We start from the raw sequence: 26029 nt of genomic DNA, 5'->3' as shown, positions 1-26029 counted from the left end.
CCTTTACTTCAGAGACAAACGTGGTCACTTTGGAACACACGTTATAATGCTCGCCTAGCTGCTAGCATGGCACGCCCTCATACTCTGCTTCTGACTGGCTAGTAGTCCTTACCTAGGTACTGTCAGGGCACGCCCTCATACTCTGCTTCTGACTGGCTAGTAGTCCTTACCTAGGTACTGCACATGTGCGACTCCCAACAAAGATGGAACAGAAGTGTGATGTCTCACTCTGTAGCTAAAACAGAGAGCTCAACACACAGGGTGAAAAGAGGAGCTGCAGCAATGTGCAGTACCACAAATATATGGTGTTTTTTTGAAAATTAAACCATGTTAACATATTCTGGTACAACCTCTAAATACAATTATGAACCTGAAAATGAGCATAATATGAGCACTTTAAGTTAACTGACAATGTGAACGCAAAAAGATCTGAGTCCCTTTTCTGTTGGTCCACCTAAAGAGGACTGAGTTTGGTTCGTTTTAAAAGGACTATATGTGAAAACACTAAGAATCAGATCTGTTCTACTCAAATCTGGTGAATAAAACGCGCCTAACTGATCAGATGTAGAGACCATTAATACAACAGTGCTACTGAAAACCTTTACCTGAACTGATGGTGTCAGGAAGAGGGTTACCTTTCTCTTGTCTAGTCAGAATCTACTTAGGTTAGGTTATTTTGGGTAAATATCATATTCATACTTGTATATGGAAAAGCATCCACTCCTCCTTTTCTATGTTTACAGTATGTTTATGTGTTATTCCATCAAATATATAAAGTCACTACAATGTCTGGCAGAAATTAATAGAATGGCCAGAAAAGTTTATTCTAATGTCAATATGCTTTCTCCTTTTTTATCTCTTGCCTTGCCCTTTAGTGCTCTTATGACCGTTTATCAAATATTACTATGCATTTATTTTCTATTAGCATAGCATTCCGCTACAATGTTTCAATCAGCATTGTCTTTATTTTTTAACAGTTTCGTCATCACATCATTGTTTTCTTAATAACTGTATGATCGGTATGTATGAAATGTTTTCCCCTTCTTGTTTTTCGAAATTGCTGTGTGGGTAATAAAAAAAAAAAAAGAATCTACTTCAGGAAGTTGTTCTGAAGACTTAGAACTTTAAAGCATAACAAAAGGTCCAAAGTACAGCGGATGTGATCACTAAAGCGTTATCATATTCCTGTCTCGGCTGATGCCTTGATAGCAGCTTAGCCAACGCATACTGTAGTTTGTTGAACGCCACACGGCGCATGCAGCCAGTCAGACAGACGGACTTGTCTTACCTGTCGAAGCTTCTCCCTGTGCGTGCCTGTTAGTGGTTTAGTCCAAGCGGCAAAGTGCTTCCCACCCCATCCAATCTTCCATCTGCAACAAGTTGCAAGTTGGTCTCACCTTATTAAAAGGGAGGGAGGGAGGGAGGGAAAGGAAAACCCCCAGCTCCTCCCCTCACTGAGAGCAAAGTTCAACTTCCTGGTGTGCAGTATAGTGGGACAGACTGAGAAAAAGTGCTGAGAAAAAGTCTCTGTAAAAGGATATGAGTGGGTTTATAATGGGATGTTCTCCGTAGTGGTTATAGTATACGTAGCTGGCTCAGGGAGCAGCACTGAGGAGACAAAGAAACTGGTTCTGCAACCTGCCTAAGCTTTGAATGAATGGATGCACTTAACCTACACAGGTAGTGCCTTGTAGCAACTTGTGCAGTGGGTCATTATTTCAGCTGCTGTGTTAAAACATTGTGTTTGTTGCAGCAATTGCAACACTGCAGTGAATGCAAATTTAAAAAAGGTGCAGTTAAATTAAAAATTGCTTCACATGTTGGGATAATGATTAGGTGGTATCACCTGCACATTTATAATCCATAAGAAGTGCAACATTGAATCGTTTAAAAAGCATGATTAAACAGCATTTTTAGACCTTCATGTTGGTAAATTAAATGTGCGCATAGTATGATTTAACAGATAACTTAATGAATAAAATACTGTATACATTTTTTTTTTTAGATCTTTCTTTTGGTTGCTGGTCGGAATAGCGGTGTTGGTGTTGGGGGAACTTGTGACCTCAGTAATGCTTTGAGTCCGACTGTGTCTCTTCCCTTTTTTTCCTTTTGAGTCTGACCATCTCAGTATCACCTTTCCCTTTTCTTTTTTTGCTTTCCATCATTAGACTCACACACACACACACACTGTCTGTTAACGTTACCGATAGACTTCCAAACGTAATGAAGAAAAAAAAAAGAGGTGTTCGATGGCTTTACGTCATAGGCCGACCAGGGCTATGCCATTTGGGGAGGGGCCGCTCACTGATCCCCCTATATTTCTGAAAATCCTAGACATGGTTGTGACCGTTAGTGCTTTCTGGGTTAGGGTTAGGGTTAGGGTTAACCCATTCTGCAAATGTTCCACCAAAACAAGTTCTTTCCTGAGACCATATTGCAGAGCCACCATCACTGCGTCCAGAGCTTAGCACCGCCCAAGACGATTGTGATTGGTTTAAAGAAATGCAAAACAACCCAGAGCGTTTTTTTTCTCCTATCCCAGAGCACGTGTGGTGTAGCCAGACCTTTACTCCACAGCGCTGTGGAGATAGATCTGGATATGAGAGACTACTTTGAGCCTGGCTTTGTCTTAGTTAGCTAGTTGAACAAAGGAGAGGGCTATTTCACAAAACCAAGATAAGGGATTAAGCCAGGATTTCCCAGTTATCCTGGCTCAATTTAGCCTTGACTCGGTTTCACAAAAGCAGGGGCACCTAAGTTACAGGGGGAGATTTATTCTGTACAGCTAGGCTGGTCCGGACCAGGTTAACAGCCAGGATTTATTAATCCTGGAGCCTTTTCTGTTCACTCAGCAGTGGGTTTACCTAGGGGTGATTGAGTCATTATATAGGGTATTTTACACTGTTCCTTAAGGTCTCCTAATAGGGTATGTAACATTGGTTGGGCTGAAAATTGCCCGAATGCTATTTTATTAGGCCCTTAACTACCCTGTGAATATGGCTCTATTTGGAGCAAGAGCTTTTCTTCCAAATATGGTATGCTCATGAATATTTAGATGAGCTGCGAGCTGATTGGTTCAAGCGAACCCCATAGAAACACATTGGAGACAAGACAGCAGGTCTCATATTTCAGACACTGCAAAGTTATACATTGTTTGTCTGCTATTTCGTTATTAAATTCACTTCTGAGACTTTTTTAAGCGAGAAATCAACTATATAAAGCTCAAACATGGGCCGTTTTACGAAAATTGATGGCTAACTGCAAATTTGGTAAGACGTGTCGGACTTTAGGAGCTCCACACAGTCTGACGAGAAAGCGGCAACCCCCAGTGAAAGTCACCGTTTCTCGGTTACTGGACGACCGGGGCTCAGGGTTCCGCGGAGCTCCGGAGCTGCAAGCTAGGTTATGTGTCCCATTTAATCCTATGGGAAAAGATCGTTGCTGCACTTTCGGCATAACTTTCGTATATTTACAGTTTGAATTTCGTCACGCCACTTATATAACATCTACCCCAAGGTCTTATAAAGCTAACAATGGTGTCCGATTTCAATTTAATGAATTTTTGTGAACATTAGGGATTTCTTTAGCTGCTACTGTCCCTTCAATCCTACGGGTAAAGATCGCGGCTAGCTGCAGGCCCTGGAGCTCCATCAGGGCCTCTGCATTTTGTAGTCCAGTAACCCAGAAACGGTGACTTTGCGCGGGTATAGAGCACCGCGGGCTTCCCTTCGTGACGGAGATCCAGCTAGCTCACAGCGAGCCGGGGTCTATGAAGTAGGCAGCACCGGCCTCTGTCACATAGCCTGCTGAGCTCCTGTTGAACTGCGACACACAGTCACACAAAATTTGCAATTAGCCATCAATTTTCGTAAAACGGCCCATATTTGACCTCTACATAGTTGATTTCTTGCATAAAAATGTCTCAGAAGTGACTTTAGTAATGCAAGAGCAGGCAAACAATGTAAAAAGTGTCTGAGATTTGCGCGACCTAGATTTAGAAGACTAACTGACCTCAGATCACTTAGTGGCCTATGTAAATTTTGGGGCGTTACAAAGATAGAGACTAGTGCCAAATGAGGAGGAGCCAAATCTCAACGAGCCGCCGAGTTGACGTCAACTCGGCGGCTCGTTGAGATTCGCCCGTTTTCAGAGGCAGTTTCAAATTGTGAGATTTGCAGAGGAAAGAGGTGTCAATGGGATTTTGAGATTCTATGTATGTCCTAGTTACCCACTAAACTGTCATTCAACTATGACAAGGTAAAATCGGTTTTGCATTCAATCACCCCTTATTATCAGCCTGCATTAAAATACAACATGTTCATGTTGCTGTTCATTTAAGTACTGTTATTATTTAAAGTTGTGACCATTATTTTTTGTGATGTGACATTGTTACTGTTATATTGCTACATGAAGACTGCTGTTCATATTGTTGTTAGAAGTTTGATGAATATATTACGGCAGTTGTTGAGATAATTAGAAAAGGCTGATACAGTTGCAAAATGTGTTTTAAATGAAGTCAGTTACTAAGGGTAATATATAAAGTGCTGTACATGTGTGCTTCTATAGTGGACCAATGCACCTTAAATTATTTTTGTTGATACATTTTTTTTTTTATTCTTTAACGACTATAATTTGGCAGGATTGTACTTAATTTTAAGAACATATCCTAATTGTACAATCCTCCCAAATTACAGTCTTAATTCACTGAACCAATAACTATATATTGTAGACTACATTCATGTAACAACAGGGAGAGGACACCCCAATGGTTCTTGACCTTATATTTTGCTGGGGGTGAATAACTGATGAATATCACTCGGTTCCATTCATGTTTACAATGTGCATGAAATTTATCACTTAATTATCTTTATAGTTTCTAGATTTCAGAGTCCAATTTCTTCAGTGTCTTTCTTTTCTATGTCCATATATACGAGGGAGCAAAGCATAAAATGTGAAAAGAAGGAAACTCGGCCTCTGTAAAAAAAGAAACGTGAGAAAAAGCGTGGCAGATAACAGCGGACTGACTGAATGATAGTCTAAAAATATACATTTACCAACTACTGCTCTTAACTGAAACCATTCAATGAGTCAGTCATTTGCAAAAACGCACATGCATGCATCATATTCTAGCGTTGTAGAAAATTGATCTTCATGGTAAATAAGTAGAGTAACATTATCTTCTGCTCACTTTTAAGGCAAACAGTACAACGGTTAATTTGTGCAAATGATTAGTATAGAATCCTTGAATGGTATGATTATGATGGTTTCAATTCAGAGCAATGGTCAGTTAATGTATACGTTTAGCTACTTCCGCATTCAGTCGGTCCGTGATCGACTGCCACGCTTTCTCTCGCCATTTCATTACAGCGGTCATGTTTCATTTTTACAAATAATGTGTTTCACGTTATCATACTTCCACAAGAAGCTGCTGTTCACTCTGTATAAAGTATGAACAATGGGTATTCTCCATTTTAGCATCAGTAAATCTGTTATCAACCTTGTGGTCTGTTAAGGAAAGCCGTGAACGCACATCTATCCGAATTACTTAAGCCTGGCTCAACCTAGTCGCTCCTCCTCAGCCTGGCTTGGCCTTCGTGAAACGCACAACGCTGCACAGATTAGACTAGGTCAAGCCTCGCTTTATCAGTTATCCTGGATTTATATATTCTGCTTTTGTGAAACAGCCCCCAGGTGACTGAATTATATTGTTCTTAATTGTCTTATGACCTCAGAATTAAACCACATTAGTTAATGAAAATGTAATCACAATAAAAACACCCAGCATTGCTCTGAAGGCAATACAAAACAATTAGCCATTTGAATATGTATTAATAAGTAAACACATAACAGATAATGAGATGAAAGTTTAATTCATTTTCAAATATCCTCTTTAGAAATGAAGGAGTTATAGTAGCTAGTTTAAGTCCTGTAAACTAAATTAAAAAAAAAAACCGTTCTAGTCGAAAGTGAGCTTTTAATTCCTCATCCGGTCACTACGTGACACTGTGAGTTAATCAGGTTTGTATTCACGGCATCAACTTCCTGTTTGTTTCCTGGCTTTACGTTAAACTGTGAGCTGTACAGTACTAATTATTACTAGCTAAGTAATACAAGACACCATGCAGAATAAAGGCACTGAGTGTCATACCACGGACACAAGACAATTTTCCGCAGATAAATGACATCTTGAATGTTTGCTAGTCTGAGCATTCGGCAGTTTGCAGGATACCAACCTGCTGTAAAATTGCTATCAGCTCTGTATTTGTTACCTTACAATGCCGCTAGCTCCTGCAAACCAGTCCCAGTTGATTCGGTCCAGTCAAAAGGACGAATATTATCAAACCTTCCTGAGAAACAACGCCAACGAAGCTTTTCAAACACTTGCTGGTGAGTTTGTTCAAATTAAACACAGCTGGAAATTATTAACGTTACCGCGTCGTAACCCTTCGGTAGTAGGGTTAGGGTAGCACAGGTGGTTTAGCTAGCAGGTTCATAGTTAATTAAGGACATTGTATGGGGAATGTGGGAGACGAAACTGCACTTATACCAGGTTAACGTCAGCTTTCTTCACTTTAACATGTAACGTCAGCTTTCTTCACTTAAACATGTAGGCTAACGTTAGCTTTCTTCGCTTTAACATGTAGGCTAACGTTAGCTTTCTTCACTTTAACATGCAGATTGACGTTAGCTTTCTTCACTTTAACATGCAGATTGACGTTAGCGTTCTTCACTTTAACATGTAGGCTGACGTTAGCTTTCTTCACTTTAACATGCAGATTGACGTTAGCTTTCTTCACTTTAACATGCAGATTGACGTTAGCTTTCTTCACTTTAACGTGCAGATTGACGTTAGCTTTCTTCGCTTTAACATGTAGCCTAGGTCATGTAACGTTAGCTTTAGAGCAAACGCGGTGCAGTCTCATATCTGAGTTGTTGCAAATCTCCTCATTTAGTTAATGTTACTGATTACAGAACATAATTGGGAGACTTTCCATCCCTTCATCAATTCGCCATACATTTAATACATCGATTAACGTTACTATCTAATCCGTTAGTTTCCTTGTCTGAAATGTGAAGTTTGTTCACACGTTGCTTCTGCTGTCCACGACTGTAGACGGGAAATAATGGCCCAGTATATTTGATAACTATTGATGATATAGCTGCTGCTTTGTCATGTTACGCTCCATAAAATGAAACCCACATTTGGTTTTAATTTTCCACAACATAGTTAACTAGCTCTGCGCTGGTGTGGATGTTTGTGATACCTAAATACTGTACCTCTGCTCAGTCTCACTACTTTTCATGAGTAACAGTTCGTTTATTCAATTCAATAGTCACTAACCATGGTTATAAAGCAAAGATGAAGTGTTATCAAAATAAAACCTCCTTTTGTATGTCAGTGATAAAGCAAATGTGAATTCATATCTGAAACTGTATATCTGTGGTCTGTGTAAGATATGCAGCACTTGCTCTCTACTGAAGTTTGTTGTTTCTCTCTGTAGGATCCAAAAGATGGCTGGACTGGAGGAGAGAGATAGAGCTGCTGTCAGACCTCGCATACTATGGTTTAACAACATTCACAGGTAGTTGCTGACCTAGTTCTAGCATTGCCAGCTATATCTCCATAGCGCTGTGGAGTAAGGTCTGGCTACTCCACACATACACTACTGGTCAAAAGTTTGGGGTCTCTTAGAAATTTCCACTTCTTTCTACAACAGTCGAGAACTCTTTTGCAATTATGTAAACACATAATGTAATCTGAAAACTGCTGCCCTGGTTAAAAAAAACGGTAGTGTACATTCTGGGATAGGAGAAAAAAAAACGCTCTGGTTCGTTAGCATTTCTTTAAACCAATCACAATCGTCTTGGGCGGTGCTAAGCTCCATACGCAGTGACGGTGGCTCTGCAAAAAAGTCTCAGGAGGGAACTTGTTTTGGTGGAACATTTGCACTCTGCAAAAGAAATCACCTTATACAATATTAAATGTAGTTAACTGTTGACACAATACAGTAACGTGAGCTATTTAAATTAGCTGATACATGGTTAAACCTCATTATCTCCTACCAGTGTATCTCCGTGTGTACTTCGTCCACAGCAATCCCACCAATCGGTTCCAAAACGTCCCAGTTAGAGAGGAAATGCTGTAAACATATTCTTTGTAAATCTTATCATCCCCGAAAGAACCAAGCAGACCTGCCTTGTTGCACCATCCAAAGTTTGTTGCAACTCGAAGTCTGTTGTTGTTTCCCGAAGAGAACAGAGTTTGAGAATGGCAACACGCAGAGAGAGAGCGGTGAGGGACTGAATGTCAGGCAATTATCCTGGAAATGGACTTCCATTGATCCAGACTATTGCCAACCAAAACAACATGAAAATCTAACTTCATGTATGTTATATGAGTTATTAACAATCATTTGTGTCATTCTCCTCCCAAGGTTACCAAACCCTGGGCGAGGAGTATGTCAACATCGTCCAGGTGGATCCCACGAAAAGTCGAATCCCCTCTCGGACCAGACGAGGCCTCTTTGTCCTGTGCCACTCCTTCTTTCCCTACCTCCTGGACAAGGTCCTGGTGTGCCTGGAGAACGAGCTGGGATGTGAGCAGGACGGCGGCAGGGGCGCCAGGCAGCGGCAGGCAGCGTCCTGGCTGTGGAGCCTGGAGTCCTGGCTGAGGGGACGGATGCGGAGGGCAGTGGCGCTGCTGTCGGAGCCCCAGAGGAGAGCGTGCCTGCCGGCTGTGTTTGTCTTCCATCAGGGTCTGACCCTCCTGCACCGCCTCCACGTGGCTCTGTTCTACATCAGCGGCTCTTTCTATCACCTGTCCAAGAGGGCGGCTGGTATCAGCTATGTAGGTGATTATTTTATTTTTTTTACATGTCATACAGTACTGTGTAAAAGTTTTTATCAGGTGTGGAAAAAATGCTGTAAACTAAGAATGCTTTCAAAAATGGAAGTGTTAACAGTTTATTTTCATCAATTAACAAAATGCAGTGAATGAACAGAAGAGAAATCTAAATCAAATCAATATTTGGTGTGACCACCCGTTGCCTCATCTAAAATATCTCACATATTAGACTGAATAGGAAAATACCGGACTCGGTTTCCTGCTTGTCGGTCAACGGTTAATGATCGGTTAACATTTCATTTAATTTTTGCTTTGTTTTGGAAGGCTCACTGCCAAAAACCGCCACTTACTAGCTAATTAATTAGCCTGAGTTAAATGTGTGTGTGTGTGTGTGTGTGTGTGTGTGTGTAAAACTATATTTGTGGGGTCCAAAAACCGTGAATACAGTATACTTGTGGGGTCCGGACAGTTTTTGTGGGGCCAAAATGCTGGACCCCACAAGTTTAAAGGGCTGTTTGAGGGTTAAGACTTGGTTTTAGGATTAGAATTAGGTTATGGTTAGGGTAAGGGTTAAGGTTAGGCATTTAGTTGTGATGGTTAGGGTAAGGGGCTAGGGAATGCATTATGTCAATGACGGATCCCCACAAAGATAGTGAAATGCAGTGTGTGTGTGTGTGTGTGTGTGTGTGTGTGTGTGTGTGTGTGTGTGTGTGTGTGTCAGTCAACTGGTGAGTGTTAATTTCGAACCCTGCACACGCCGTAGAATGTTTAAGGAGAAAGTAGGCCTATCAACAGGAATAAATTATCGTCATGGTCAGAATTTTGATGTCGATACATTTTTGATTAATTGTCCAGCCCTACCAAATGATCATCCAACATTTGTGTATGTAAATCCTCCTTTTATATAAACTGCTATTTAACTACTGTTTAAGGAACATATGATCTCTACAGTAGCTACTCTGCAACATGTGTATCATTGAAGTTGACAAAGCTGAACCACTGGCTGTAGGATTTAACCCGGGGTTTACATCTCCACTAATGTCCCGTGTAGCTGCGCGTGATGGGGCTCAACGGCGATGACGGGACCATCCGGAGCAGCTACAGGCTGCTGGGGGCCGTGTCCCTCCTCCAGCTACTCATCACGGTGTGTCTGCAGCTCAACAACTTCAGGCAGAAACAGCGCGCCAGGCAGGAGTGGAAGCTCTACAGGAACCTCAGGTACAGGACCGGGTCCCGACCAAAGGACACAGCTCTGTCCACTTTGACCTAGGGTTGGGTACCGAAACCCGGTTCCACTATGGAAGCGGTTCCTACGCAACCGGTAGGAATTTCAGTTTTTCAAGAATTGGTTTAGGAATCGGAATTGTTTTAAAAGTACCGGTTCGGAATCGGAATTGTAAAAATCCTAACGATACCCAACCCTACTTAGACCTCATCTATGTAGATGCTGATTTTACTCACGTTTGGGGCTGATTATGGCCATTACACACTACACTAATACACTAAGTATTACATTTTAATAATAATTTATAATTAATAAATAACCAGCTTTTCAAAAATGTGCAATTTTAAGCTCATTAAAGTGCTATAACAGTTTCACTCGCATGGCTCCCATTATCCTCCATGACACGCTTTCTTCCACTTCGCCTGACAACTCTTCTCCAAAACCAACAGCTCTGTGATAATAGCTCAGTCCATAGATTCACTCACTCAAAGCAGATAGTATGCGTGAAATAAAAACAGGACACGTAATTTCACTGTGTGTAGTGTTTAACTACGCTAACTAACTGTGTTGTGAACCACGTGTAGTGATTAAAAAAACAGACAACGGCTGTGTCTCAAAGACCGGGCAACAGCCGGGACGTTGAGAATCCACACGCGAGAGGTGATGGATAGTTCCAGTCACTTCGTCATGTATTCACTTCGTTGAAATAAGAGAAGAAAGCCTCACTGATGTGAAGAACAGGACAGAGAAACATATATAAATGCTCTCTGCCTGCCATATGCCAACGCTCCGGTAAGTCCATCACCCCGTCTCTGCCCGGGCATGCCCCAGCTGGCCGCACATTTGTTGACAAACTCCGACGCGCACGCGACGGTGAAATGGCGATTTATCCCTTTAAATGTGAATAAATGACAGTTACACTCACCGCCAGCAAATGCTCTTTCCGTTGTGATTGGTGGTATCTTTACAACTCGCCGTTACCTTGTTTCCTACAGACTGTGTTGATGCGACAGTACATTACAGCCACTCAAACAGGACAAGAGTAACACGGCGGATTTATTTTTTATTTTTAATCACTAACCATTGGTGCAAACCAAGCCACTGCGAACTACTGTACGTCTTGTAATGAAAGCATTGTGTAGCAGTAAAAGAATGAAATGCGTTAACTCTCTTTAAATATCTCTTGAACTGTGTGTCTGCAGTCCTCAGCGCACACAGAGCTCGGGCCTCAGGGCAGCCAGCTGTATGCTCTGCCTGGAGGAGAGGAGACACGCCACCTCCACCCCCTGTGGACACCTCTTCTGCTGGGAGTGCATCACCGAGTGGTGCAACACCAAGGTCAGGCTCACACCACCATATCACACGCAACCTCCATCTCTAAAACTCTACTACATGATTAGTTGTTCGGGAATTAAAAAACAACAATGGCTCTCTGTCTACATCTATTAAATACCCCCCCCCCCCCCCCTCCCCTCCCCTCCTTAAACCATTTCTATCACGAGCCATGCTGGGGGTTTTAATATTTTAATTTGTTGTTACTTATTAATCCTTTTTGTGTCCTTTTTTTAATTTTTAAAAAGGCATCATGTTTTCAGGGAGAATTTCCAAGGAGATTTCTGTTTCTTATGGAGATGACATTAAGGAGATGTTGAGGCAGTGTGCATAATAAACACTCATAATTAAACAAGGATCAAACAGTAGCAACAGCCTTGTAATCAAGGTTACATTTTTTAAACTCAATCGGGTGCATTTCATCTTCAGTTGGTGCTTTGAGGTTTACACGCTTTCTTTTAGTCTTATTTGTGCAGGTTTACAGGTTTTCTGCGGGTATTAAAAGTCTAAAATTTCAAAGTCAAAATTTTGGGCCTTAAAAAGTCTAGCCAATCAAATTGTCAGAGCGGGCTTTATACGATGATGGACAACAGTAACGTAATCAACCACGTCACCAAAGAGCACTTGGGTTGAATTTGTTTACGACAAAGATGGCTGCCGCTGGAGAATTGAGATGTGTAGATTCCACCATCGCGTCTGTTACAGAAGATATCGACAGCGTATTCATTTTAAAAGAGGAACAGAGAACTGCGATCGAGGCATTTGTCGATCGGAAAGATGTTTTTGCCGTCCTTCCTACGGGATTCGGCAAAAGTTAAATTTATCAGCTGGCCCCAATGGTTGCTAAGAAGATTGGGGGGGGGCTCTGCTTGGTTGTAGGTCTATCCGTTGCTCTGATTGGTTGTAGGTCTATCTGTTGCTCTGCTTGGTTGTAGGTCTATCCGTTGCTCTGATTGGTTGTAGGTCTATCCGTTGCTCTGATTGGTTGTAGGTCTATCCGTTGCTCTGCTTGGTTGTAGGTCTATCCGTTGCTCTGATTGGTTGTAGGTCTATCCGTTGCTCTGATTGGTTGTAGGTCTATCCGTTGCTCTGATTGGTTGTAGGTCTATCCGTTGCTCTGATTGGTTGTAGGTCTATCCGTTGCTCTGCTTGGTTGTAGGTCTATCCGTTGCTCTGATTGGTTGTAGGTCTATCCGTTGCTCTGATTGGTTGTAGGTCTATCCGTTGCTCTGATTGGTTGTAGGTCTATCCAATTGAGTGCAGAGGCGTTTTCTTTCCTGGTTGGGTTGAAACACGCCCCATAACCACAGCCCAATGGAGCAGAATCAGACTCATACTCTGACTAGAATCTGAGAAAGACGACATCAGGCTATAAAAAGTCTTACATTTTCCTACATCCGTGTAACGCTACCTCTAATGCTCACTAAAATGTTTTTTTTTTTTTATTCTGTGGTGTTGTAGTTCTTTCTTTCGCTGGTCCAAATATAATTTGCTGTACATGTACAGATCATTATTACTCTGTCACTTTTATTCAATTTTAATAGTTTTATTTACTTTGCAGGTATTTTGTGACTCTGAATTTCATTGTACTTTTATGTTGTGATAAAGGTCTTAAATTTCATTCATAAAGGTCTTCAGAAAGTCTTAAATTTGACTTGTGGAAACCTGCAGAAACCCTGGGTTAGTGGCTGCACACACCAGATTATAGCTCCCGAAATGTTTTATTTTAACTCAACAGGAAATATTTTCACCCCACCAGACCTTCAGGAGGCAAAAGCCCGGTAGAGTCAAAACATTTTTTTTTAAAAAACACAAAGTAAAACTTTCAAGCAATACAAATATATATATATATTTTTTTTTTAAACGGGATCCTCAGCAACATATAAGCAACTCAAATAAAAATGTTCTTGTTCGAAAGGGGTAGGAAAAGGTCGAGAGCTTTTCTGGTCCTACCTCCTCTTATTTCTCTTTTCATGCGCGAAAGCTGCATGCTGCCTGTTCCTGCTCTAGCTGTTGTATATGTTGTTGTATACCTGAGTGGTAACAAAAAAATAATTTCCCCCTGGGATTATTAAAGTATTTCTGATTCTGATCAGTGTCCATGTTCTGCTCGGTCGGCGTGAACTAATCAACCCTTTTGGACAATAACAACAACAAAATAATCTGAACAGAGGAACCAAAAACCATTAAACAGTCAACAAACAAGAAATAACCAAACAAGAAATCACTGGTCCTGCTCATTGAATATTTTGTTTCTGAATAGTCTTTATAGTTTGGATAAATTGTTAAATTTTTTTAGTCCTAATGCAGGGAAGTTTTGTATTCCCACAAGTGTCTGTGTGTATGCAAATGTGCCATCTGTGTGTTTTACATCCCACAGGCAGAGTGCCCCCTGTGTCGGGAGAAGTTCCAGCCTCACAGACTGGTGTACCTGAGGAACTACAGCTAGAACTACAGAGCCTGAAACCACACACACACACACACACACATGCATACACACACTGCTCAGAACTTTGTGCCAATGTACTGTAGTTTTTTTATGTTCTTTTCAGTCTTTTTTTTTCAAATTAATTGCTTCTTTTGTTGCTGAACAAAAGTTGTTGATTGAGAATAACATTTTGGATTGTATCAGTCAAATCTTGTAAATATTACTTTTAATTTATCAGATGCTAATAAAATGTAAGAAATGTCCAAATGTTTCTGTTTTGTTTATTGTGTGTGGAGGTGACATTATTGGCTTTGTTTTTATAGTTTATTTATAGCATGTCATGCAATTTGTGACTTTTATATGAAAAGTGCTATACAAAGATTGATTGATTGATTATGACCTATACTGCAGCCAGCCACCAGGGGGGGATCCAGATGTTTTGGCTTCACTTACACAGTCGATGTATTCACCCCTGGTTTAAACATGTGGATCAATAGTGGATGCACTATGTATAATCCGGCCCTGACTGACTTCCACCTCTTCTGAAAAACTAACTTCCCAATCTGGCTTTTTACGTATATATAACCACTATAATATATTAGACTACACCACTGTGTAGTGTAGATATACCATATAATCACAATACTCTTGACCAAATACCTCAATATCGATATTGCGGCGATATTCTAGGGTTGACAATTGGGGCTTTAACAAAATATCTTCGCACTTAGATTTTAGATTAATAATACATAATGTCTAAGTGGGGAAAAGGCAAATAATAGATCAGCTAGAACAGTCTGGTAAGTTAAGAAAAGTACATCACCTTACTGTAATGCAGCCTTTAAAACCAGTAAAAGACACCACTTATGTCACATTACGATACAACAATATCCAAAATCTAAGACCATATCTAGTCTCATATCACGATATCGATATAATATTGATATATTGCCCAGCCCTACGTCTACGTCATCTTAACATACACAATTAACAATTAAGATAACAATCGCAGCACAAAAAAACAAGGTTTAGCTGCTCAAAAATGGCCGCTGATGCTGCTGCTTGTTGTCAACTGCCTCCACAGAAAACCCCCCCAACAGTCTGTAATTGGAGCGAGGACTAATGTTAAGGTTTTCTCTTCATCCTGGCCATCATTCTTTAAGGACTGGTATGCGGTCTTCCTTGTCCATCCCAATTACACATGCCTTTAAATGTTTGGGTTGGCAGCCAGAATGAATACAGTGAGCCAACACATACCGGTACATCCAGGGCCGGCGATTGCTATAGGCGAACTAGGCGATTGCCTAGGGCATCAAATGTGTTGGGGGCGCCGTGTCGCCCTTGGGTTTACTTCCTATTAATAATAGAATTAGAATGACAAGTGAAATAAAACATGTTTATTAAACATGATCATCCTAGGGCGCCCTCTCAGCCACACGTTTGCTTGTCAACCTGATTATTAGATTGAATTGATAATTATTGTCGATAATTTCCTAACTGGGGGGAAAACTTCAAACTAATGATTTAGTTTGAAGTTCCCGTGACGTTTCCGGTCTATGGGACTCAAACACACGGAGCTCTGAAGCAGACCTGTGCGTTGCATAGTGTCCTCTCTCGCTGTAACAATAGAGACGAGCAGCAGCTCAGACAATGGAGCTGCTGCAGCGCGTCTTCCATGGTCTGTGCAGCTTCAGGTTTATAAAGGAAGCGCTCTGCTGTGCACATGCTGCAGCAGATGTGTCCCGTTTGTGCTCCGTGTATTTCTGCTATAGTTTCGGGTTTCCACCTCCGATGTAGAGCAGCCTACAGCCACTTCCCTAAACTTTGTCTCATTCAGAGACCAGAGTCTCAAACGGGGCTCTGAGTCTGTCAGGAGGTCTGAGATCTACCGTATCAGCAGAGCAATCACGTAATGCACAGCAGGCTATGGTGCAGGTAGATTATTTTCTGAAATATTGTGACTTTATTCTTGTAATAGCCTATTATCACTTTATTTTTCTCAAAATATCACGACTCTCAGAGAACACAGATGAGATATATTTTAAAAGTTTTGAACATGAGCAGAAATCTTGCTCAAACACATCTGAAATAGTAAAGTCCAAGGGTTTATTAATTAATTAAAATGAATGAATGTATCATTGAGGTGAATAATTGTCATATGCACATTTAAGGAGGTTACTTCCTCAACAAAAGACACAAAAGAGGAGGGAGGAGTAAATGATGCCTCTAGAGGCTACATGTGTGCTGACTCAGATATAATTAGAAAAGTTGATCCAAAGGAGAATAAATAGATGAAAGTAATACAGAATGCCTGACAGCCTTACTGCTAAATATCCCATTATGTTTTTATATTTGGATTGTAATCTATGTTTTCCTTTACATAAAGATATTCCCAGCATAAATTGATTCAGAAAAAGGTAAATAGGTGCATAAAAATTCACCTGAATGCAGGAAATGAAGTGTTAAATGGTCAAACTGTTCAGGGGGTGGACCCCCAGACCCCCCCCATCATAAGTCACCATGCACACAAATCTGGAAACACAACCTTGGCCTTTGGGTTGCCAGACCAGTTATGATTAGACCAAATGTTGGTGCCATCTAACTTACATGCAAGCTAGAAACTAAAATGAACATACATTGCTACTCTATTGCTGACACAGCGCTGTGTTCTGGCAATGCGAGATGGGGGCGGGGGCGCAAAACTCAATCTCGCCTAGGGCAACCAAAGGGCTAGAGCCGGCCCTGCATACCGGTACATTGATGCAGCACAGAAAACCAAAGGCTGAATCCATTAGATAACTGTACATGTAAATGTTAGACCCATAGGCTTAATAACGACATCACTGTGCAAATTTTACTAGGTAAATTTCTCCAAATAAGATCCACTCATTGTAGGCCCTAACGTGAGCTATTTTAATAATTCACGTGCAAAAGCGTTATTGTTGCTAACCTGCGGTCAGATTAATTATGATAACGGTTGTGCTGTGACTTTAGTTTAACGTTAGTTAGTTGGTAATTACAAAAAATAACTTCACTGGTCTAACATTCATATTACAAAGTAAATTCTGCATGATGAAAGTCTAACTTACTTTATTTATGTCCCTGTAGGCTAGTCTTAGATTTATAAAATACGTGAATCTCGTGTGAACTGGAAGGACACGGGAAGAGCCTCGTCCAGTCACAAAGAAATTCGGGTTGTTAAAACATCAATGTGTGAAACAAAACACTTTATATTCCCTTATCTGAATTTCAAATGTGGATCAAACAAGCGTCCATTACAGTATGATGTAGCTTTGTCTTATTTAAACGTGCTGCTGTGCTACCTGGCTGTAACTCACTTGTCGGAGTCAAAAACAGAATAATTGTGACTTGACGTTGGCTTTGCATGTGGAAATGCGGCATTGCATGATGGGAATTGCGCCACATTTTCTCCGGTAAAATATAAATAATCATTGTGAGCCTTAGAATAAGGGGGGAAAAAAAGTGTTTCCTCTTTATTTAAGTCATGTCGTTTCTTATACGCTTAAAATCTCTGGTTTTGCTAATTTCCATATTCGGTACCATTAGTCATCATGGTGTGTCTGTGAAAGACTGCGCCGTCTGATGTAATGATAGTCATACTTACCTGGCAGGGGAGATACCATGATCAACAAGGTGGTTCACCCAAAGGGAGGCATAGCCATTGCACAGCGGCTTTCTGAACTTTGCGAATTCCCCAAATGTGGGAATCTCGACTGCAAAATTTGTGGTAGTGGGGGACTGCGTTCGCGCTCTCCCCCTAACAAATTGTCAAACGAAAATACAATTTTATAATGGAGATTATATTATCAATGATATACAAGTATCAATGAAAATAGCAATCGGCCTTGTCGAATGCTTGATTCTGATTGGTCAATCGCGGCATTCTAGAACGTCGTTGCTAAGACCGTTGCTAGGTATAACAGACCGTTGCCATGGACGGAGTTTTGATCACAGGCTCTGGCGGACCATTTTTAAATCAATAAAACCGTGTTTAAATCAATATTTGTGCTCATACGGAGCCCATACGAGAGAGATGGTGGAGGAAACGAGGATCCCCTAGCAGCGCTGTTGGCAACAGTGCAAACAGAGCATTAAGCTAGCTCCATGGTTAGCTAGCTAACTCACCGGCCAAAACCGGGAAGCAGGCAGGTTAAGTGGTGTAGTCTCTAATATATCCATGTGTAGTCTACATCAGTGGTTCTCAACATTTTTTCAGTAATGTACCCATTTTAAAGGTCCAATATGTAATATATTTACTGTAATGAATCCCAAATGACCCCAATATGTCATCAGATATTAAGGAAACATGCTAAGTTGAAATACTATCTTTTCTGACATCATTGCTAATGCCAGTATTTTCTCCTTTTGAAATTTCCGTTCCGTGACGGAATTTCTGTTTGTGTTTTGGCCTGTGTGTTGTTATCAACTGCCCAGTTTGACAGCCAGGCTGGGTTGCCAGATATACCTGTAGAAACGTAAACCCAGTGTGCTACAATTTAACGTTCAAACGAACGGGATCAATGGAGATAGATTCTACATGACATAAAAAAAAAAAATGGCATGTTTCTAACAGTTGCGTGACCAGAGACGTAACAAACCCGTCTGGGTAAATATTGGAGACGTATTTGAAAGATGGAGACAGCTTAGAGCCCAAAAGGACATTGAGTTGGCTAATTTACTCCTGAACAGGTAAGCATTAGCTTCGGGCTAATTTATCACAGCTACAAGGGACGGGCATTTTATGTAATTTAAACATTTGTGTACTCACATTGAATTATATAGCTAGAGTACCCGAGTTGGTTACTCGCAAAAACAATTGAGACACAGCCATGCTAACCCTGCTAACTGCTAACGTTACCGGCGGGCCAGTCAAGCAATCCACAGCTGTTTACAACGTGTACAATGGTGAGTTATTTTAAACCAAGAGAGGGAGGCTGTGAATCGGGAAGAGAGGACCGTGAGTTTGCAGTTTGTTTAGCAATTGTTGTCGCAATTCTAAGCCAATGAAGTGTGTTCAGTCGGGTGGAATAGGACGGCATGGTAGTGGTATTTTTAGTAGTTCCTATCCTGGCGTGTGGAGAGGACGACGAGGTTGTCGGGTTTTTAGCGGTTCCTACTGTAATTCTAAGCCGAAAAAGTGTGCCTGTCAGTTGGGTACAGAGCTCCACGTGAGCATGGGCTTTTATGACTGTCAATATAGCCAGCATCTAACGTTAGCTACTCCGCTGTCTAACATTGCTGGATGCTGCGGTCTCAGCCTGGCGACCAACGTGAACTTCGTGTCTGGGCAGGAGGGGCCGGGGGAGACGACTCTCTCCAGTATTTTGAATTTGTACTGCAGTAACTATTTTAAGCTGTCATAATACATACCTTTAAATTGTTTCTTTAAGCCAAGTACCCTCTGACCAGCGCTAATCATTTTTGGTAGAAAAAAAGTCTATATAAAGAGGAACAGTACAGTGCTGTCAGCGATAGATTTACTAAACAACAACCTTGTATCTGAAAAAAACATTTAAATGCTGATGAGAAAAGGAGACAAAAACTGTAAAAAAAAAAAAAAAAAAAGACAAAACCTTGGAAAAAGGTGGTAGAAAGAAGGAAGGAAGGCAAGAATAGGTAGAAAATAGTATCAAAAACTTCAAAAACAGTGACATAACTTCGAAAAAAGCGAGAAACTTGTAAAAAGTAGGACAGTAGAAGGAAGGAAGGCAAGAATAGGTCCAAAGAAGGTGACACAAATGTCACATTTTTGGTAGGAAAAAAAAAGTCTACATAATAGGAAGGGGGAGGGGGCATTGTGGTAAATTGTTATGCAACAATTTGTGCCTTTTCTGCATCAATTTATGCTGGAAATGTCGTTATTTACATAAAGGAAATTATTATTATTAAGTATTCTCCTGTTTTGTTCACTTTATTGTTGTATTGAACAGTTATTGGCCAGGCGTCCATGCTTACGCAAGGTAATGGAACCAGATTTGTTCAGGTTCTATCCCCTGACCAGTCGCCTATCCTAACCTTAACTACTCGAGGTCAATGCCTAACCTCAACCAATCGGGCTGCTTCGTAGGGCGGGACTTGCCTAGAAGTTGCGTGGGATCCATAATAATGCGGTGGGGACATGTCCCCTGCATTCCCCCGTAATCTATGCCTGTGAAACCATTATATCCTCAACTACTGCCTAGGGTGTAATTTCTACTGGGGACAGTACATACATTAAACAATAGAGAAAGTAAGACATCTTTTTCTTACACATAGTTTAGTACTATTCTTTCTCTGGCAGAATTTATCATTATGATCAACTTAATTATTTCCTGGATTTTGTATCATCATAGTCCGTATACATATATGTAGAAATGCAGGAAATGGCATTTTTCTGGCGGAAGGCCCCCCCAGACACTTCTCAAACCAAAGGTACACCTTTGACTACTGCTCAGTGGACAACAGACAAACAGAAGCAGACTGTGCAAATGTAAAGTTAGGCGTTTGCTAAAGCCCAGCCAGTACGTGTTGGTCTGAAAACCAACAGATGCAGCAACACTCAACAGATTAATGATTTTCTAGAGCTTTCTCACGGCCCAGACCGGCTGCCAGCACTCAAAAGTGTTTACATCCAAACATTCAGTCCCAACACACTCTGGCGGCATTTTCTCTGTCCTGTTGACAACCAGCCAGTTCACTTACACTCCTCTCATTTTGGGTAATCAGGTTTTCCCCCTCCCATGGAGAATATGGCTGACGATGGAGGCAGATGCTGCCAGGCTAACGCTGATCCCCGAGCTACGATGATGGATGTCTCCTGCTCTTCCTCTTCTCTCTCCTCATCATTTACAGCTAGGCAGTTGGCTAATTACACCCTAAAACAGTATTCATTTGAAAGTATTAAACTTTCCTCCCTGTTTTTAACAGTGTCTATAGGGAGGCAACAAAGGGAAAGCTGTAGATGTTAGCTGCAGAATATTCTTCCTCCACAGCGCTGTGGAGGAAGGTCTGGCTACACCACAGATACATTCTGGGATAGGAGAAAAAATACAGTCTGTGTTGTTTGCATTTCTTTAAACCAATCACAATCGTCTTGGGCGGCCTAGAATGCATCTGTAGCCAGACCTCACTGCACAGCAGTGTGGAGTTACAGAGCTATGCTTTTAAACTGATTTGTATTTTTGAAGTTGAGCATCCAATTGAAAACGCAAACTTTCTGCCTCTAGAATCAGACAGACCTTAATAGATGCTGGTTGGACACAGTGTGGCAGATCTAACTTTGACTGGTCTGTAAATAGCTGTGCACCCACATATTTATTTGAATATAAATATTTGGTTTGTTCCTACGGGCAAGGGCGTAACTTTGGGTTTAACATTGGGGGGGGGTTGAGATCTCCACTGTTGAGTAAAATCTAAATTTTTAACATCGAACACTTCATTTCCTGCATTCTGGCAAATTTTTCTGCAAAAATGTGTGCCTTTTCTGCATCAAGTTATGTTTCAAATGTCTTTATTTATGTAAAGGAAATTACAATAGTTTTTTGGGGGGGGTTGCACCAGTCAGTCTCGATTATTGGGGGTTGGGGGGGGGTTCCCCCCCTGCAAATTACGCCTACCCTACATGTTTTATCAGACTGTGGTGGTGAGTGTCCTGTTGTATGGTGCAGTTTGTTGGGGAGGCAACATGACAGACAAAAACAGCAGACGACGCGACAAGCTGGTCAAAAAGGCCAGCTCAGTGCTGGACTCATTAAGAACGGTGGTGGAGGGGCGTGCATGTAACAAACTGTACGCCATAATGGGTGATGACAACCACCCTCTCAGGAGGAGCAGTTACAGTGAGCTCTCGCTGCACTGTACAGAGAGGTTCAGGAGATCCTTTGTCCTCACAGCCATCAGGCTTTTTAACACCACCTAATCCCCCCCCCCCCCCCCCAAACTATACCAGACCAGATAGTTATTTATTTATTATGGGGAACTGTGTTGTGTATGGGAATGTATTTGTGTGTGAGCTGCTGGACACTTGAATTTCCCCGCGGGGATGAATAAAGTATCTATCTATCTATCTATCTATCTATCTATCTATCTATCTATCTATCTATCTATCTATCTACCTACCTACCTATCTACCTATCTATCATTCTATCTATCTACCTATCTACCTATCTATCATTCTATCTATCTATCTATCTATCTATCTATCTATCTATCTATCTATCTATCTACCTATCTATCATTCTATCTATCTACCTATCTACCTATCTATCATTCTATCTATCTATCTATCTATCTATCTATCTATCTATCTATCTATCTATCTATCTACCTATCTATCATTCTATCTATCTACCTATCTACCTATCTATCATTCTATCTATCTATCTATCTATCTATCTATCTATCTATCTATCATTCTATCTATCTACCTACCTACCTATCTACCTATCTATTATTCTATCTATCTATCTATCTATCTATCTACCTACCTACCTACCTACCTATCTACCTACCTATCATTCTATCTATCTATCTATCTACCTACCTACCTATCTACCTATCTATCATTCTATCTACCTATCTATCATTCTATCTATCTACCTATCTACCTATCTATTATTCTATCTATCTATCTATCTATCTATCTATCTGTCTGTCTATCTGTCTGTCTGTCTGTCTATCTATCTATCTATAGAAATATCATTTAGAGAGGATTGAAATGATAGATGTCCACATGTTTAGGCTCATTGTGGTCACAGACTGCCCTCTGTTGGGCTTCCAGATAAACTGCACTGTGATGTTGCCGAGTGATACTGTAGTTTGTATTTTAATATAACTGTGTGATTTATTTTAATTATATACCAGTTCTGGTGATTATTTATGCAGAAATAAAGATTTGAAAGGGTCTTCTTCATCTTTAAACTGTGATGCCTGTGATGGCTGTAAGTAGTTGGCAACCAAATGTATTGTCCTAAGAATTTCGTTTTTTCTCCTGAAGTTTGTGGGAGACACAGGGTCAGGGCACCCTCACTGGACTCCTCTCTGCTGGGGATGAGTCACTAAAACACAGAAATTCAACTGTTTCTATATGAATGGATGTTTTTTTTATTTTATTTATTTTTTTAACCCAATCACGTCATTACAATACCTTCTGTGAACCATGTTGTGGTGATGTTTATCCAGATGAACATATCTGTTTAATGTATTCACTTCATAACAATTTATCATGATGCTTGGACACCTTACAGACATTAAAGTGTGCACGTTTCTCTCTCCTCTTTTCTGATATTTTAAAAAACTTGGTTTATTGTTTGATTTCTTTTCTTTTTCTTCTCCTGTGTCAGGCTGTGGGTCAAACTGTGTATGTTGTTAACCCTCGTGTTGTCTTCACGCCAACCATGCACTTGTTGTCCTCTCAGGTCAAAATAGAAAATTTACACTTTTTTTCAATGTTTTTGTCCCTTTCTTTTTTTTTTTTCTGTTGACGCTTTTGTCCACTACCACCAGTACTGTATACGCACCACTCACCAACTTATTACCACTGCTATTTTTGGAATTCATGGTCAATATACCTCTTTTAAAGAAAATTATACCATTTTTGAGTAAAAAAAAAAAGCTGAAATTATGAATTATTTTGACTCATGTTAGAGTAATGTATGTTGATGGATAATCACAGACTGGTGTATGTCAAAGTTTAGTCCGAATACCGTTTAGACACCGTTTACATATTTTTTCAAATGCTATAAAATTGAAGAAAACACTCAAAATGTAATAAAAAGGAAAGTGATCATTAAGTTGTCACATGGGTAAGTTGTCACATGGGTAAGTTGTCACACTGTTCATAACTCCAACACTAGAGGCTCTATCTCAAAAATCAAATAGCCACTTTATGTGACTTCTTCTTCTATAGTCAACTTCCTGTTCACATGTGGTCAAGATCACTCTAATCTGAGGTTAGCACAATTTTCTTATTTTTCTGCTTAAAAAGTAAAAAAATTGCACTTTACATTTTATGCAATACAACTTTGTTAGGTATGAATGTTTAAAATGATTAATTTGCACAAAATAGAGGAGACAGTAACGTGTCTTTTGATACTTTAGCTAAAGGGATATGTTGAGCTAAACTTGAGATTTAGCCAACATTAGCACACATGTCAGTATGGGGCAAGTTGTCTCAATGATTCTGTACAAAAAAACACATAAAACATGCTCAAAAAACATGATAAATTGTGATATTGTAATTTATTTCTAATTGCAATAAGGTGTTTGAAAGAAGGAAGGAAGGAAGGAAGGAAAGGCAGGAATTAAGGAAGAAAAGACAGGAAGGAAGGAAGATGGTTCGAAATTATCAACGAAAGACAGAGCATGGCAGTACACCACCTGACATAATGTTAAAGGCAGTCAGGCAGGTAAAGTTGCAGAACAAATCCATCAGAAGTACAGCAAAGGATTTTGACATAAATTACCGTACTCTGACTCGGTATTGTCAAAAGATTACCAGAGCAGAAATTGAAAGTCAGACAGCCATACCAACAACAATGGTTGGTTATACAACGCCATGGAAGATTTTTTCACCTGATTTGGAAAAGCAGCTTGTTGCATATATTACTAGGTCAGCTGACATTTATTTTGGTCTGTCACCAAGTGAGGTCAGAAAGCTTGCCTACCAGTTTGCTGTGGCACACCAGCTGAATTTTGCGCCTTTGTGGGCAGAAAAAGAAAAGGCCAGCAAAAACTGGTTTACAGGCTTCTTAAAGCGGCATACAATGCTGTCACTGAGAAAGCCAGAGGCAACTAGCTTCAACAGAGAGAATGTTAATGCTTTCTTTGACAACTTAGAGATTGTGTTACGCAAATATGAGTTTGGACCAGGAGACATTTGGAATGTTGATGAAACTGGGGTCACCACTGTACATAAACCAGACAATGTGGTGGCCAGACGTGGATTCAAACAAATAGGGTCACTGACCTCAGCTGAAAGGGGAACCCTTGTCACACTGGCCTGTGCCGTCTCAGCCACAGGGAATAGTATACCTCCATACTTTATTTTCCCCCGTGTCAACTTCCGCGATCATTTCCTGATCAATGGGCTACCTGGCAGCAAAGGAGGGGCAAATTCCTCCGGATGGATGAAAGACACACACTTTGTTGACTTCCTGAAACATTTCAGTGAACAAACAAAGTGCTCAAAGGAGAAGCCCTGTTTACTCCTTCTGGACAACCACGAGTCTCATCTTTCCATTGATGGACTCAATTATGCCAAAGAAAATGGCATAATCATGCGGTCATTCCCACCCCACTGCTCACATCGGCTCCAACCATTAGACAGGTCTGTCTACGGGCCACTAAAGAGGCACATCAACAGCACATGTGATGCCTGGATGAGGAACAACCCTGGGAAGACAATGTCGATTTATGACATTCCTGGGATTGTGGCAATTGCCTATCCTCTGGCTGCAACCCCCTTAAACATTCAGGCTGGCTTTAGGGTGGCTGGGGTTCAACCTTACAACAGAGATATATTTATGGAAACCGAGTTTGCACCATCCTACGTCACCGATCGCCCCATTCAGAACCCTGTGCTGCCAGGCCCCAGCACCAACCCTGCCCTGCCAGGCCCCAGCACCAACCCTGCCTTGCAAGGCTCCAGCACCAACCCTTCCATGCCAGGCCCCAGCACCAACCCTGCCATGCCAGGCCCCAGCACCAACCCTGCCCTGCCAGGCCCCAGCACCAACCCTGCCCTGCCAGGCTCCAGCACCAACTCTGCACTGCCTAGCATGCCCAGTTATGCTTCTGCTATCACCAGCTCACCCTTACCCAGCAATGCTATTGCTGACAGTGGGCTACCAACTCCAGAGGACATCCGGCCATATCCAAAAGCTGGCCCCCGAAAACCAGCCAGCAAAGGAAGAAAACGACGCAAATCAGCAATACTTACTGACACGCCAGTGAAGCAGCAACTAGAAATAGAAAAGAATAAGCCTCAATCTAGCAAAAAGCTGTTTCAAAAGAAAGGGAAGCAGAAATCTGGACCTACGAAAAACAAGGCAGCTAAAAGAAGAAAAAGCACGCAAGAGTCATCATCAGATGATGAAGAGTGCTTCTGCCTCGTCTGTGTAGAGCCATTTTCAAACAGTCGTCCAAAGGAGACCTGGGTAAAATGTGTAAAATGCAACAATTGGGCCCATGATGCTTGCAC

The 26029-nt window shown here is 41.0% G+C and overlaps 2 protein-coding genes and 1 non-coding gene across 5 annotated transcripts in view; 2 read left to right on the top strand and 1 right to left on the bottom strand.

Moving 5' to 3' along the window:
• plch2a (phospholipase C, eta 2a) overlaps positions 1-1390 on the bottom strand; it is a 226374-nt gene extending 224984 nt beyond the window's left edge. The window contains exon 1 of the mRNA XM_031311119.2: positions 1289-1390. The gene's annotated coding sequence lies outside the window, so the exon portion shown is untranslated. The remainder of the gene's footprint in view (positions 1-1288) is intronic.
• Positions 1391-6042: 4652 nt separating this feature from the next.
• pex10 (peroxisomal biogenesis factor 10) lies at positions 6043-14093 on the top strand. 3 transcript variants are annotated; one of them, XM_031311486.2, is made up of 6 exons: positions 6044-6387; positions 7503-7583; positions 8436-8848; positions 9897-10063; positions 11273-11408; positions 13783-14093. In XM_031311486.2, exons 1-6 carry the CDS (start codon positions 6276-6278, stop codon positions 13849-13851), a joined length of 978 nt encoding a protein of 325 aa, XP_031167346.1. In that variant the 5' UTR covers positions 6044-6275; the 3' UTR covers positions 13852-14093. The 3 variants fall into 3 exon arrangements, with proteins under 3 accessions (XP_035863707.1, XP_031167346.1, XP_035863709.1); XM_036007814.1 differs by lacking the exon at positions 13783-14093 and having other exon boundaries at positions 6043-6387; positions 11273-11555; XM_036007816.1 differs by lacking the exons at positions 6044-6387; positions 7503-7583; positions 13783-14093 and adding an exon at positions 8275-8312 and having other exon boundaries at positions 11273-11556.
• Positions 14094-17447: 3354 nt separating this feature from the next.
• On the top strand, positions 17448-17610 carry LOC116058922. Its single transcript, XR_004107149.1, has one exon. It is a non-coding gene; the product is annotated as a U1 spliceosomal RNA (small nuclear RNA).
• Positions 17611-26029: the final 8419 nt, after the last annotated feature.

The sequence above is a fragment of the Sander lucioperca genome, chromosome 12 (genome assembly GCF_008315115.2).
Source record: "Sander lucioperca isolate FBNREF2018 chromosome 12, SLUC_FBN_1.2, whole genome shotgun sequence".
In the NCBI taxonomy this organism is placed as follows: domain Eukaryota; kingdom Metazoa; phylum Chordata; class Actinopteri; order Perciformes; family Percidae; genus Sander; species Sander lucioperca.
The sequence above is the reverse complement of the archived record's forward strand: the minus strand, read 5'-3'. Positions and strand labels throughout refer to the sequence as shown.

Bases quoted from the DNA above. Each gene is read 5' to 3' on its own strand.
- pex10 (XM_036007814.1), top strand. From the start codon at position 6,276: ATGCCGCTAGCTCCTGCAAACCAGTCCCAGTTGATTCGGTCCAGTCAA. The intron at 6,388-7,502 runs GTGAGTTTGTTC...TTCTCTCTGTAG, and splicing joins AGCTTTTCAAACACTTGCTG to GATCCAAAAGATGGCTGGAC. The intron at 7,584-8,435 runs GTAGTTGCTGAC...TCTCCTCCCAAG, and splicing joins TGGTTTAACAACATTCACAG to GTTACCAAACCCTGGGCGAG.